Source organism: Dreissena polymorpha, chromosome 1 (genome assembly GCF_020536995.1).
Source record: "Dreissena polymorpha isolate Duluth1 chromosome 1, UMN_Dpol_1.0, whole genome shotgun sequence".
Classification (NCBI taxonomy): Eukaryota; Metazoa; Mollusca; class Bivalvia; order Myida; family Dreissenidae; genus Dreissena; species Dreissena polymorpha.
Genome location: NC_068355.1, coordinates 173,709,687 through 173,722,485, shown reverse-complemented (window position 1 = coordinate 173,722,485; position 12,799 = coordinate 173,709,687). Strand labels below are relative to the sequence as shown.

Here is a 12,799-nt window from a genome sequence, read left to right as displayed (position 1 = left end):
AAACATGCATTGCTTCCAAAAAGCATCTCAACACCCATGGTTGTTCTCGAATGCAGTTATTTTAATGTCATTAATACGTTACCTGCTATCTAATAGCTACTACTTCCATAGTTGAGTTATATCAAAATTTTACATTAATATGCCAAGCAAAGCTAGCTCAGTTGGTAGAAGGCTGGAACACAAACACAAGGATTGCAGATTCCATTTTCAGATTCTCCTAATAACTTTTGTTTGCATTTATCATCAAGTTATCTCGCTGACCAATCCCCCTCTACTTCTGATTAAATGGGGCAGTTGCCAGTTACTTGTATAAATATGTCATCTAAGTACTTGTAAACAAGCTTACCAAGAAAAACTAACTGCTGTTGTGTTACAAAGCTACTTTTAAATTAGAAAAAGAATCTAAACCAACCAATAATGAAAACACCATTAAGCTATGATTGTTTTGGCTAATAACAGTTTGGAGTTTAACGTAGTCCTAGATGTGTGTATGTTTGTGTGGGTTTTGTAGGCTAAGAATGAAGAGCTAGGCCACCTAAATGGCCTTGCAGACAAGCTGGAGGCAGATATCGCTAGAAACAAGACCAAGAACAGTGAGGAGATCAAGTTACAGGTACTTAATTATATATGAGCAGCATTTTGTGAAAAAGGGTCTAAGGCTATATTCTGCCAGCATAGCTCCAAAACAGCCTGGTCAGGAGCTACCCGTCCACTATATAGAGATGCAAGGTTTCTTGGTCTCAAAAGCCGACAGTGCCACTAGAGATCAGCCGTCTATCTGTGCATATTGCAAAAGAACCATTTTTAAATGATTCATGTCATATTATAGCTGTGCCACCTTAATGTCTACATGCATTCCATTTGATCCCATTTACATGTAGCATACATTGACTCATTTAATATGAGAAAAATTACCCCAATGAAACATTATGAAAAAAAGAAACAAGCATTAACATTACAATAAATAAAACGTAATGCTAAGTTTCAACTGAAATGATAAAAGTTGGGGTCATCGTCCTGGAATTGCAAATAGAAAACATTTGAGGGTTGAAACTGCTTGAAAGGCTGGCCAAACCTTATAATCAGTGTAAAATTAATCACAAAACATATCAAGAATATTGAGAACTAGTGATAGTGGTCAGTGATGTTTTAGAGCTTATTTGGGGCCAAAATTTTGCCCCATTCCAAGCGCAAAGGGTATATATTTTTTTCCCTGTAATAACCTTAAATTTCCCTTTAAGCTTTATTAAAATACTCAACTTTGACATAAATTTACAAAATAAAGTTACAGGTATTTATGCATGTAGTGTAAATGTTTTAAACCAAATAGAAATAGAAATATTGACATGTAGTCATGCTTTTTAAAAAATCTGAAGGGCCCAGCCACCTCTCTCAAAAAAATTATATAAAATTGCAATTGGCTGCAATCAGTGAATTCAAAAATAAAACTGGCAGCAATGAGTGAATTCAAAAATAAAACTGAAGGCAATTAGTGAATTTAAAAATAAAACTGGTCGCAATGAGTGAATTTAAAAATAAAACTGGCGGCAATGAGTGAATTCAAAAATAAATGTAATGAGACTAATTGGTTTTATTCTTTGGCAGTGAAATGTGAAATGCTTGTGTAAAAAAATTTCATATGCTATAACAAACGTACTTACAATATTTGTTTGCATATTTAGTACAACCTAATATAGTGTTTCAATACAGAGCTGGGCAGATGCTTGCTTATTGGAACATACAAATAAGGATTGTGAGAAACAGACAATTGTTAACAAGAATAGGGACAAAAGAAACCACTCAACAAAATTGTTATTTTGAAGTTGTAGGCCCAATAAAAAATGTTTGATAAAAGAAAGTTTAACATAGCAATTTTCTCTGAATCCCTTTTATATAAAAACATTTAAATGTAATTGTTGTGTTTGTTATATTACATAAAGCAGAAATGATGTGTACATAATTATGAAGATTTATCAATGCAACTGTTGGGATTGTAAGAATCATTTACAGATAGCTGTGAAGATATATATATGCAGACTATTTGATGGAAATATAATAGCATGCATAACTATTGTCTATAAATGTTTTAATTAATCCCCAAGAGGCTGAACGATGCAATGGAACATACAAATGTTGACATATAGATTGTTAGAGTATTGTATCCTGTTTGTTATTTGTGATTCAATCTCTTGTAATTACAGTATAATGTTATTATAATATTAGTGTACAGATGATTAAGACCATTGCTCCATTATATTCTATCACCTCCCCATCTTGTTGCTAGGTGCAGGAGGCAGTTGCTAAGGAGCGCCAGTCCCAGGAGGAGGAGCGTGCCTGGGCAGTGCAGCAGGAGCGGGAGGGTCTCGAGCGCGAACACCGAGCTCAGATTGCCAAGTTTCACGAGGATATCGGCAGGATGAAGGAGGAGCAGAAACAGCTGGAGATCCGCATGAAGGAGCAGAGGGCGGTATGCATGATTGATTGAGTGGTGTTCTGAGAAAAATGGACCTAATGCATGTGCGTAAAGTGTCATCCCAGATTAGCCTAAGCAGTCCGTACAGGCTAATCAGGGATGACACTTTCCGCTTTTATGTTTTTTTTAGTTTCAAGAAATTCCCTCCTTACTGAAAATCAAGTCCCTGATTAGCCTGTGCGGACTGCAATCAATCAATGGATTGATTGATGGACAAAGCCACCATATGACTGTTTAATTGATTGATGGATTGAATGATAAATTGATCGATTGATTGCAGTCAAGGAATATTTATTGGTTGAATTGTTTCCAAACATCTAAAGAAATTAAGTAAATAGATTTAAGACTAATTACACTTACCTGTCTGTTTGTAAATTTAATGAAGTGAAGTTTGTAATTTATAATTGCTTTTAAATTGCAAGGACGATGATATTGTTGATGACCTTGTAAGTATGTGCATTGAGACTGCAGCTAGTTCTTTGGCAAGTGATTTTGACCCATTGAATAGAATGTTACTGTTTAAACTGTAAGTTAAGTTTTTAATGTTTCTGTATTTGCAAGTATTTCTTTTTGCCTCATTTTTTTCATGTTTCATTTTTAAATGTGTTTATTCCAATCTTTTAAGCTCACCCAATCATGTAAAAAGTGGTAATTATAAAAACCAGGATATTTTTTAATATACTTATATATGAGTGAAATCAATTTTCTATTTTGAAAAATGCAATTCTTTTGGATGATTTTTTTTTATGTATACTTTTCTTAATGAGGAACAAAATGATTGTTTTGACTGTGTAAGTTTTAGTTCCAAGTTTTGCATCACGGCTAGCAGTTTTGCAGATGGCATTGTTAAATAATAGTGAATGCTGATTTAAATAAGTTTGTATAAAAAACATTGTGTTCATTAAAAGATAAAGTTTTCTCCATTGTACTGTTTCTTTTTTCAATGTGAACACTGATAGGCGGTGAGTAAAGCAAGTTTGTGAATTGTTTTGACTGTAGACTGGGGAGTTGCTTTGTAATGTCTGGCCTTGTAGTTAATTTGTTTGAGCTGGTCTCCTGGAAAACCAGGCTTTATGTATATGAGTCATGTTCTGAGAAAACTTGACATAATGCATGTGCTTAAAGTGTCGTCCCAGATTAGCCTGTTCAGTCCGCACAGACTAGTCTGGGACGACACTTTGCGCCTAAATTGGATTTTTGCTAAGAAGAGACTTCATTTAAATGAAAAATGTCATAAAAGCGGAAAGTGTTGTCCCTGATAAGCCTGTGTGGATTGCACAGGCGGCTAATCTGGGATGACACTTTACGTACATGCATTACGCCCAGTTTTCTCAGAACGCGACTCATTTGCGTTTGGTGTTGTCCCAGATGAGCTTGTGCAGTCAGTGAGAACACTTTCCACTTTTATTAAATGTTCCATTTGAAGGAAGTCTCTTCTATACTTATGTAGACTGGGCAGGCTAATCTGGGATGGTAGTTTATGTACATACATTAAGCCTGGTGAGATGGTAGTTTATGTACATACATTAAGCCTGGTGAGATGGTAGTTTATGTACATACATTAAGTCTGGTGAGATGGTAGTTTATGTACATACATTAAGCCTGGTGAGTTGGTAGTTTATGTACATACATTAAGCCTGGTGAGATGGTAGTTTATGTACATACATTAAGTCTGGTGAGATGGTAGTTTATGTACATACATTAAGCCTGGTGAGATGGTAGTTTATGTACATACATTAAGTCTGGTGAGATGGTAGTTTATGTACATACATTAAGTCTGGTGAGATGGTAGTTTATGTACATACATTAAGTCTGGTGAGATGGTAGTTTATGTACATACATTAAGCCTGGTGAGATGGTTGTTTATGTACATACATTAAGCCTGGTGAGTTGGTAGTTTATGTACATACATTAAGCCTGGTGAGATGGTAGTTTATGTACATACATTAAGTCTGGTGAGATGGTAGTTTATGTACATACATTAAGCCTGGTGAGATGGTAGTTTATGTACATACATTAAGTCTGGTGAGATGGTAGTTTATGTACATACATTAAGCCTGGTGAGATGGTAGTTTATGTACATACATTAAGTCTGGTGAGATGGTAGTTTATGTACATACATTAAGCCTGGTGAGATGGTAGTTTATGTACATACATTAAGCCTGGTGAGATGGTAGTTTATGTACATACATTAAGTCTGGTGAGATGGTAGTTTATGTACATACATTAAGCCTGGTGAGATGGTAGTTTATGTACATACATTAAGCCTGGTGAGATGGTAGTTTATGTACATACATTAAGCCTGGCTTACCCTGAGACCTGAACACATTAATTTATAACTGTGTAATTGGAAATCTAGACTAAAAGGTTATTTACTGTTCAGGTTCCTTAACAATGGATCTTGTCTTTGTTTCCTTAACTATTTATGTACATTGTGTAATAACAAGTAGAACTACTTTAAGTTGCTAATATACCGGTAATTAGGTTATTTAACAGCGTTGTGTATTAGTGCAAGATATTTATTTGTAAGCTTACATATATTTTGGGTGAGCCACTATAATATTTAGTTTGTTTAAATTATTTCAGGGCATGTTCACAGATCTGCAATAGGTTTTGTTTAGACATAATGCAGATCAGTATATTCATTTTTCATGATGAAACATTAACATAGACTCCCAATTCTTCAATTCTTCTGTGTTATTCTGCAATCTGACATGGAGTATCTTGGATGCATTCGAGTCCAAAAGATTACAATATTTTGACTTTCATGTGGTGGATATAATGACTACAGTTGGTCATGTAAATAGTTTATAATTATGCTTGTTATGATAAAATACCAACATTTATATGTGGTAAGACATACAATGTATTCAGCGATTGCTTAATATACAGGTATAATAATTGGTTTAACATTTAATTAATAAGCTAAATATTGATTTCCAAATAATAAGAATTAGGAAAACAAATTCTGTCCTTATGACAAATTTTGTTCAGACAGCAATTGTATACAACAAACAGTATACTTAACCACTCATGTACCTATTAAAAGATGTTCATAAGACCTGTAATTGCAACTGGATGAAAAATTAGAATACTCTGTATCTTTTTAGTATCAGTATATAATTTATGGGTTTTAGGTCTGAATTTTGATCCCTCTGGAAATTATACATTATTCATACAAGATAAATCACTTTTGTAATCTTAAATATTTGAAAAAGGTATTGTTTTATGTGTGTCTTTATTAAGAGGAAATACCATCAGTATGCCCCTTTAATGTTTATAATCAGAGTTTCCTTTGATTGGCTTCAGTATTTTGTTTAATTTCTAAAGAAGATAATGTACACTAGTCCATTTGAAAGGAAAACCCTGTGTGAGAACCATTTTTTTGTCATTCTTAATGCCTCTTGACAATGATAGATAAATTATATGTAAAATGCATTTTAAATTCTATAAATTTAGCTTGCAATTGTGTTGTTGTGTAGAATATTGAATGTATTGTACATACATTGCTTTCTTTAATAAACCATCAGTTTTGTCAAGCAAGCAATAAAAATCAATTCAATAAGCTATCAATCAATATGTATAGCTTTGAAATTTAATAATAGCTTTTAAATGTTAGAAAGACTTTTTAAAAATTGTTTGAAATGGGGTCTAGAGATTTATTTGATTAAATTTGGTGTAGCAATAAAAAGTTTGCTGCTTGTAGACACTACATGTTATTAAATTACATTAAATTATTAAATATAAATGATAACAGAATAATACTTTATTTTCAGTTTAAATTGTTTAAATATTAATGTATAAAATATATAAATAAAAACGTAAATAGTGGTAAAGAATGATATAATAAAACTAACTTGTTAATATATTACTTAAAAAGATATAGAAAAAATAGCTGTACATAAAGAACAATAAAACTAATTAATTTCCAAAAGACTACATTAAAAGTTAATTAAAACAACACTTATTAAAATATATTGAATAAATGAATAATTTAAAGATTTTAAACCCCCGATCCTCTTGAATTTGATCTCATTATCATGGGGTGATTAAAATGAGATAAGTCTGACACAGTGAAAAGATTAAGAAAGATTATCTATTTCTTAAGTGAAAGGCAGAAGTAAATACAAACTGTTAAGAACGTGAAACATTCTTTGCACACACTGATTATTCTTTTGAAAGTAATTAAGGTATTCATTGATTGAGAAAAGTATAATGGGTTAGTAATCTATGTAGGTAAACCTGTGTATAGACATGCTCTGAATTTCATGTGCCTGAGAAATGATTTAAAGATGTATTGGAAATAATATTTTCATTGTTTAATTTATGGCTATTTTCAAGTGTTTGTGTTTGATAATGAAATTATTACAGGAATTTTAATGGGTTTGAACTTACTGAGGAAATTGTTCAGTGTTTGGGGGTTTGTGTTTGGATTTTTATTGCTGAATAAGGACTTGACGTTTTTGAAGTGTTTCTTAAAAAAATTGCTCTCTACTGGGAATGTGTACCACAGGAAACACATGATGTATGAAATATACTTCAAATATTAAAAACAGGATACTTTGTGCATGTAATTTAAAACACATTTAATAACTTAAACTGCACAATTTGTTGTGGTTTTAAAGAATTTTTAGATCTTGAAATGCAAACTGAAAACTATTGATGTTTGTGCTCAATGAATCTGGAGCTGTATTATATGCTTTATACATAATGGTATAAAAGTTGAATGAGCAGGCAAACATATCGTTAAATTGATTATTTCGATAGCAGTTGTAGTAGCTTGGAAGTGGGAGAATTTGTTCTGTTTTTAAAATTACACCTCAGACTGGTATATGTTTTAAATTCATTTGATATTTGCTTAGATTTTGAAAATCCGAAGAACAAATCGGAAACTTTTAGAACTCGAGAACTGAACATTAATTAAAGGGAGTTTGTGGTGAAATTAAAACTGAAGAACTTCAAATTTTGAAGATTCTCATTGTGCATGTATAGAACAAGCAGAATGGATCTGGACTATGACCAATTGAGAGAAATACGGAACAGATTCATAGTGTGTCAGGAGGTAAGATGTGCACAAAATATCACAAAAAGTAATTGGTAATACTTCAGATTGCATCATTCTTTTTGGTGAAAACTGATGTTATTTTTTTTAATGTAGAAGTTGAACCTTAAAGGATCTTAGACCTATAGTTGCACTTTGTGGGAGCAAGGAATGTGTGCGTTTACATTGGCAGAATGATATAGTGTACGCTTAGCCATCGAGAGGTTGAGCTTCAAAACCCCTCTTTTGGAGTGTTCTTTATATGCATTAGATGTTCTGTTCAACCCTGGGTCTTATAGTGCCCCACGTGAAGAACCAAGTTCTCTGTAACTGCATGGTTTATGTCTTATTAGAAACACAAGCAATTAAATGCCTGTGGAACCAATAGTCAATATTTATACTTTTAAGGAATACAATTACATAAAGACCCTAAACATTTTCAAAATATTTTAGTAATACACAAGTTTCTGATAGTATTTTAATAGAAAATGATTTTATTTGCAATATTCAATCTGGTTCCAATATTGATATTAATATATAATATTAAAAGTATTTAAAATAAATTTAAAAGTGAGTTTTTGGCTCATCTTGACAACTTGAACCTGATGAATCATCGACAGACAGAACAGATGACTTGTTATAAATTATTCAGTCTACGGTTTGTAATTAACATATCTCAGACCAATTATGTAAAAAGTCAATACAGCTACTGAAAATCAAAATCCTGTCACAATGAAGCAAAGTCTGATATCCTCCACGTTTGAAACTTAAGGTGAAAGCACTTAGCCTTCCTCAAGCTAATTACGGAAGACACTTTCTGCTTAAACAGGATTTTTGCTAAAACAGACTTCTTTTAAATGAAATATATTTTTAAAAGCAGAAAATCTTGTCTTTAATAAGCCTGTGGGGACATCACATTGTATGCACAGGCTCCTGTGGGGACATCACATTGTATGCACAGGCTCCTGTGGGGACATCACATTGTATGCACATGCTTATCTGGGACAAAAATTGACACATTAAACCCTGTTTTTTCATAGTTAGGCTTATTTGAATTATTATGTATACAGACTTGTTTTAGGCAAATTGTACTATAAAAAATGCAGCTACTTTAAAATCATTCAGTTTTACACAATTAATTGTTGGACATGATTGTTTCAAAATTACAGCAAATAAATTATAAATATTTTTCATTTTGGGAATACAAAAGGAAAATAAAGTCATTTTTTAGAATATAAACAGACATCAATATTGGGCAGTATTGTTTAATGTCAATCGATTTTGTGTGAAGTTGATTCTGTTTAACTAATGTTTGTAAGGAAGTACTAATATACCTGAACATGTGTGCATATTAATAATGGTGATATACGTTGATATTTTTGTCCAGATGTTGGTGTTATCACAGTTATTTTGAGTATTTGAGATTTATTGTAATATCCTACCATTTATTGTAAGCATAATCTTTTAATTTGCCGAGACATTTTTGCAAATATATGTATTAAATTTCAAAATATGTTCATAGTTTTTATGTTGAACTGTCGAAGAGGCAAATAGGGTGAAGCAACAAGAATTAACTCTTTAAGTGCTGGAACCGAATTTTGAAGGCCTTTGCAAACAGTTTGGATCCAGATGAGATAGTATTTATTTTTTTTAAATCGAAGGAAATGCTAATGCAAGAAATTCAGCAGACGACATTTTAGCAGACGACAAATTTCCCAGCATGCAAAGGGTCATCACTCTGCTGTTCTACTGTACATTATTGCCTAAGTTAGTAGAGTGTTGCTGTTGTTGTTGCACAGGAGCTGGATGACATGAGGAACTCCAACAAGACGGCCCTGCACGAGAAACTGATAGCTGTGGCCCGTGCCAAGGAGCTCATGAGACAGGAACATGTGACAGAGCTGGAGAGAATCAAGGAACAAATGAAAAATGTATGCATTGCTAGGTTAAGTTGAAATTTGGTTACTTTAAAGATTGATTTGATGGAAATTCTTATGCTTATGAAGGTAGTCATGAGTCCCCAGTACTTGGTGTGAGAAGAACTTTAAATGCTCCCAAAGTGACGATTATCCCTACACAAAGACGACTGCATGTATAGTTTGTCACCATCACTTATATGTATATCCTTATGGTTTAAGAGGGGCTTGAACTGTTAGGATGAGATGACTGAGAATTATTTCGAGTACAGGGGTAGACTTCTGTCTATGTGCCATCTTAAACTTAACTTACTATCCTGCCATAATTGGCTGATCTGGTTAGAACATAACTTTAGATTTAATGAAAAGAAGAATGCATCTCTCTTTCTTCTGCTCATATGTTCATAACCAAACATTAACATTGTCAAAAAAAAAAAGATTAATTTGGCAAAATACAATTTCAATTTACTAATGAATTTTAGCTTGGTGTTTTCGAAGAAACCCCGAGGTATTGTCATAGCCAGCTCGTCGTCCACCGTCTGACGTCCGCCGTCTGCGTCGTGCTAAAACCTTAACATTTTGTTAAGGTTTTGAACATTGGCTCTAAAATCAAATTGCTTCCACCTACAACTTTGAAACTTTATATGTAGACGCACCTTGATTAGTTCTACACGGCACACCCATTTTTGGGTCACTAGGTCAAAGGTCAAGTTCACTGTGACCTTTAAAAAAAAGACAAAAAAGACAAGCTTTCATTTATTCAAAACTTCACCTGTAGCCCAGCGTGGCACCCGTTTTAAAGAAATGTGTTTCCTTCGAAAACTATATTGACCTTAATCACAGCCAATGTACAAATGACATTTGATTTTATAGGAGCACAAGAAGGAAATTGACAAACTGCGTGATACCATTCGTATCCAAGAAGATGAACTACGTCAGCTGCGTGAGGAACGTGTTCGTGTTTCCCGACAACAGAAGGATAGCGCCTCATCCCTTGACCGGACAGAGCGCACGCTCATCAATGAGATTAACGAGGAGTGTCGTAAGACCTCAGAAGTCCTCGGGCTCAATCCTCGCAAAGTAAATCTTTCAAGGTAAATTTAGTGTTGTTCTGGCGTTGTTATATTACTTCATTTAGCATGCATTGAACAAATTCTGAGTGGAGTTTGGTATTCCACCTCCATATTGAAATTATGGAATCATTGTAATATAACCTTCATGTTAGATTTTTCTGTTATTTTGTATGTTTTTTTTTATGTTTTTACTGCAGGCTTGCTTTCAATTCATCCACGTTTAATACTTTTTGGTATTTTGAAGTCTGAAATTAAATGGATCTAGACTTTAATACTGTATTGAACTTTTTTTTACGCTTTAAATTCAGACAATTTATTTAGTACTGGAACCGATTTTGCTACATAAAGGTCAATTATTGTTTACGGTTTTATTGATATGCCAGGGTTGAATTGTCATTACGGTCTATTTAAACAGAATTGTGTAGAAGTGAAATTACATGCATTGTTCATTATAAGCTGTAAGAAATTAATCTGTAACTATTTTATTAAATGAGTCGTGTTCTGAGAAAACTGGGCATAATGCATGTGGGTAAAGTGTTGTCCCAGATTAGCCTGTGCAGTCCTCACAGGGACGACACTTTCCGCTTTTATGACTTTTTTGTTTAATTGAAGTCTCTTCTTAGCAAAAATCCAATTAAGGCGGCAAGTGTCATCCCTGATAAGCCTGTGTGGATTGCACAGGCTAATCTGGGACGACACTTTACGCAAGTGCATTATGCCCAGTTTTTTCAGAACACAACTCTTTTAGGCAAATATAAATGAGTCATGATTGGTTGGCCTCAGAATATATGTTATCTGTTGGACACTAAAACATAGATATTTTTTACATCAATGTTACTTTTATAAAGCAATAATGTTTATTTGTTTAATAAATGTTTTGTTTGTGTTTAAGTTCAACAGGCAGCACTGTAAAAAGTCCCACTACATCTGCACTGGTGAGTGATGGGTTATAAAAAAGTTTCTGTGTTATAATATCTGTAAATATATGTCAGGGAATTCTTTTGTTACCATTACTGAAAATACTTTAAACAATGTCTATAGGACTAGTGAAGCAAAAATCACTTACATTTTCTAATGAATGATATATTACATCACTATAATGCATATGCAGTGAAAGAAATCCCTGTATCAAGGTAGCTTATTGTAACCCATGTCAGGCAGAATTATTTCATACTCTCATGGTTACTTCCCTTATACATGAGAATTAATTGTGTAAACATTTTTGTATCCGTAGCATGGAATAAAAAATAATTTTATAAGATTGGCATGGTATTTAAAATTCAACGCAGATTAAGTCAATAGGATGTTACTGAATGAAGCATTTTACACCTATTTATTTCTCTGTATTATTGTTTATAAAGCCTAACAAAGGGGGAGAACTCTTCTTATTTACGCAAGCCCAAGAAGTGTGTCGGGCAAGTGAGGTTTGTTACAGATTGGCTCCACTTTTATAATCAGTAGTTTGGGACACTGCAGTGCTAAAACATGGCAGCTGTGGGAATTTTGCCCCCCATTTACCTTGTTTTAGGATCAGCTATTTTAATTTTTGCACTGAATTTTGAATATGTTTCGCAAAATGTTCATGTGACTATCTTGCTAATTAAAAGTCAGTAGAGTTTAGGAAAACAATTTTGTTCTTATAACTCACCATTCATCACCTATTAGTTGCATGATACTGTTTACATAATTGCAAAAAAAGTAGAGACATCAATGTGAAATAAAAAATGATACTTTGAAATGCATTTATGTAATTTATTATTATATAATTTATATAATAAATGTCTTAAGAATGTGAATTAGTTAATATTAAGGGAATTTTATAGGCCAAGTAATTTGGACCACTGGAAAAGTGAAGGCATTTGATTTAGAAAATTGTAAATTACTCATATGAGATTACAGGTTTTTATTTAAAAATGCAATTGCAACTGCTTTTTATTCTTTTAATTTTTGGGAACCATGCATTTATAATACATGAAAAAACAACATAAGAAGCATACATATAGCATGAATATTTTGCAAGTCACATTTCTTGCATGTGTGGTAATTCTCTGGAATCAGTTTTGCTTGGAATGTGTTGTACCCCTGTCTGGTAGATGTAAATGGTTTGATGCCTAGGTAGGTGAGTGTTGCCTGTAGTTTCTGTTCTTGTAAGGCATGCTTTAATTCCACAAATATATATATGAACGTCATTTACCTGTGCACATATTTAGCATTCAGCATAGTATTTATCATAGTATATCAAAAACTGAATTATTGGTATTTGAATGTTGACATTTTCTGCCACAAAGTTTATTGG

General features: G+C 33.0%; 1 protein-coding gene across 4 annotated transcripts in view; it reads left to right on the top strand.

Moving 5' to 3' along the window:
* The window catches only part of LOC127861904 (golgin subfamily A member 6-like protein 22), a 146,943-nt gene that overhangs the window by 108,487 nt on the left and 25,657 nt on the right, over positions 1-12,799 (top strand). For all 4 annotated transcript variants that reach the window (XM_052400644.1, XM_052400652.1, XM_052400638.1 and 1 more), the window contains 6 exons: positions 512-613; positions 2,285-2,467; positions 9,314-9,445; positions 10,304-10,524; positions 11,396-11,438; positions 11,865-11,927. In XM_052400644.1, coding sequence (XP_052256604.1) covers positions 512-613; positions 2,285-2,467; positions 9,314-9,445; positions 10,304-10,524; positions 11,396-11,438; positions 11,865-11,927 — 744 coding nt within the window. The remainder of the gene's footprint in view (positions 1-511; positions 614-2,284; positions 2,468-9,313; positions 9,446-10,303; positions 10,525-11,395; positions 11,439-11,864; positions 11,928-12,799) is intronic.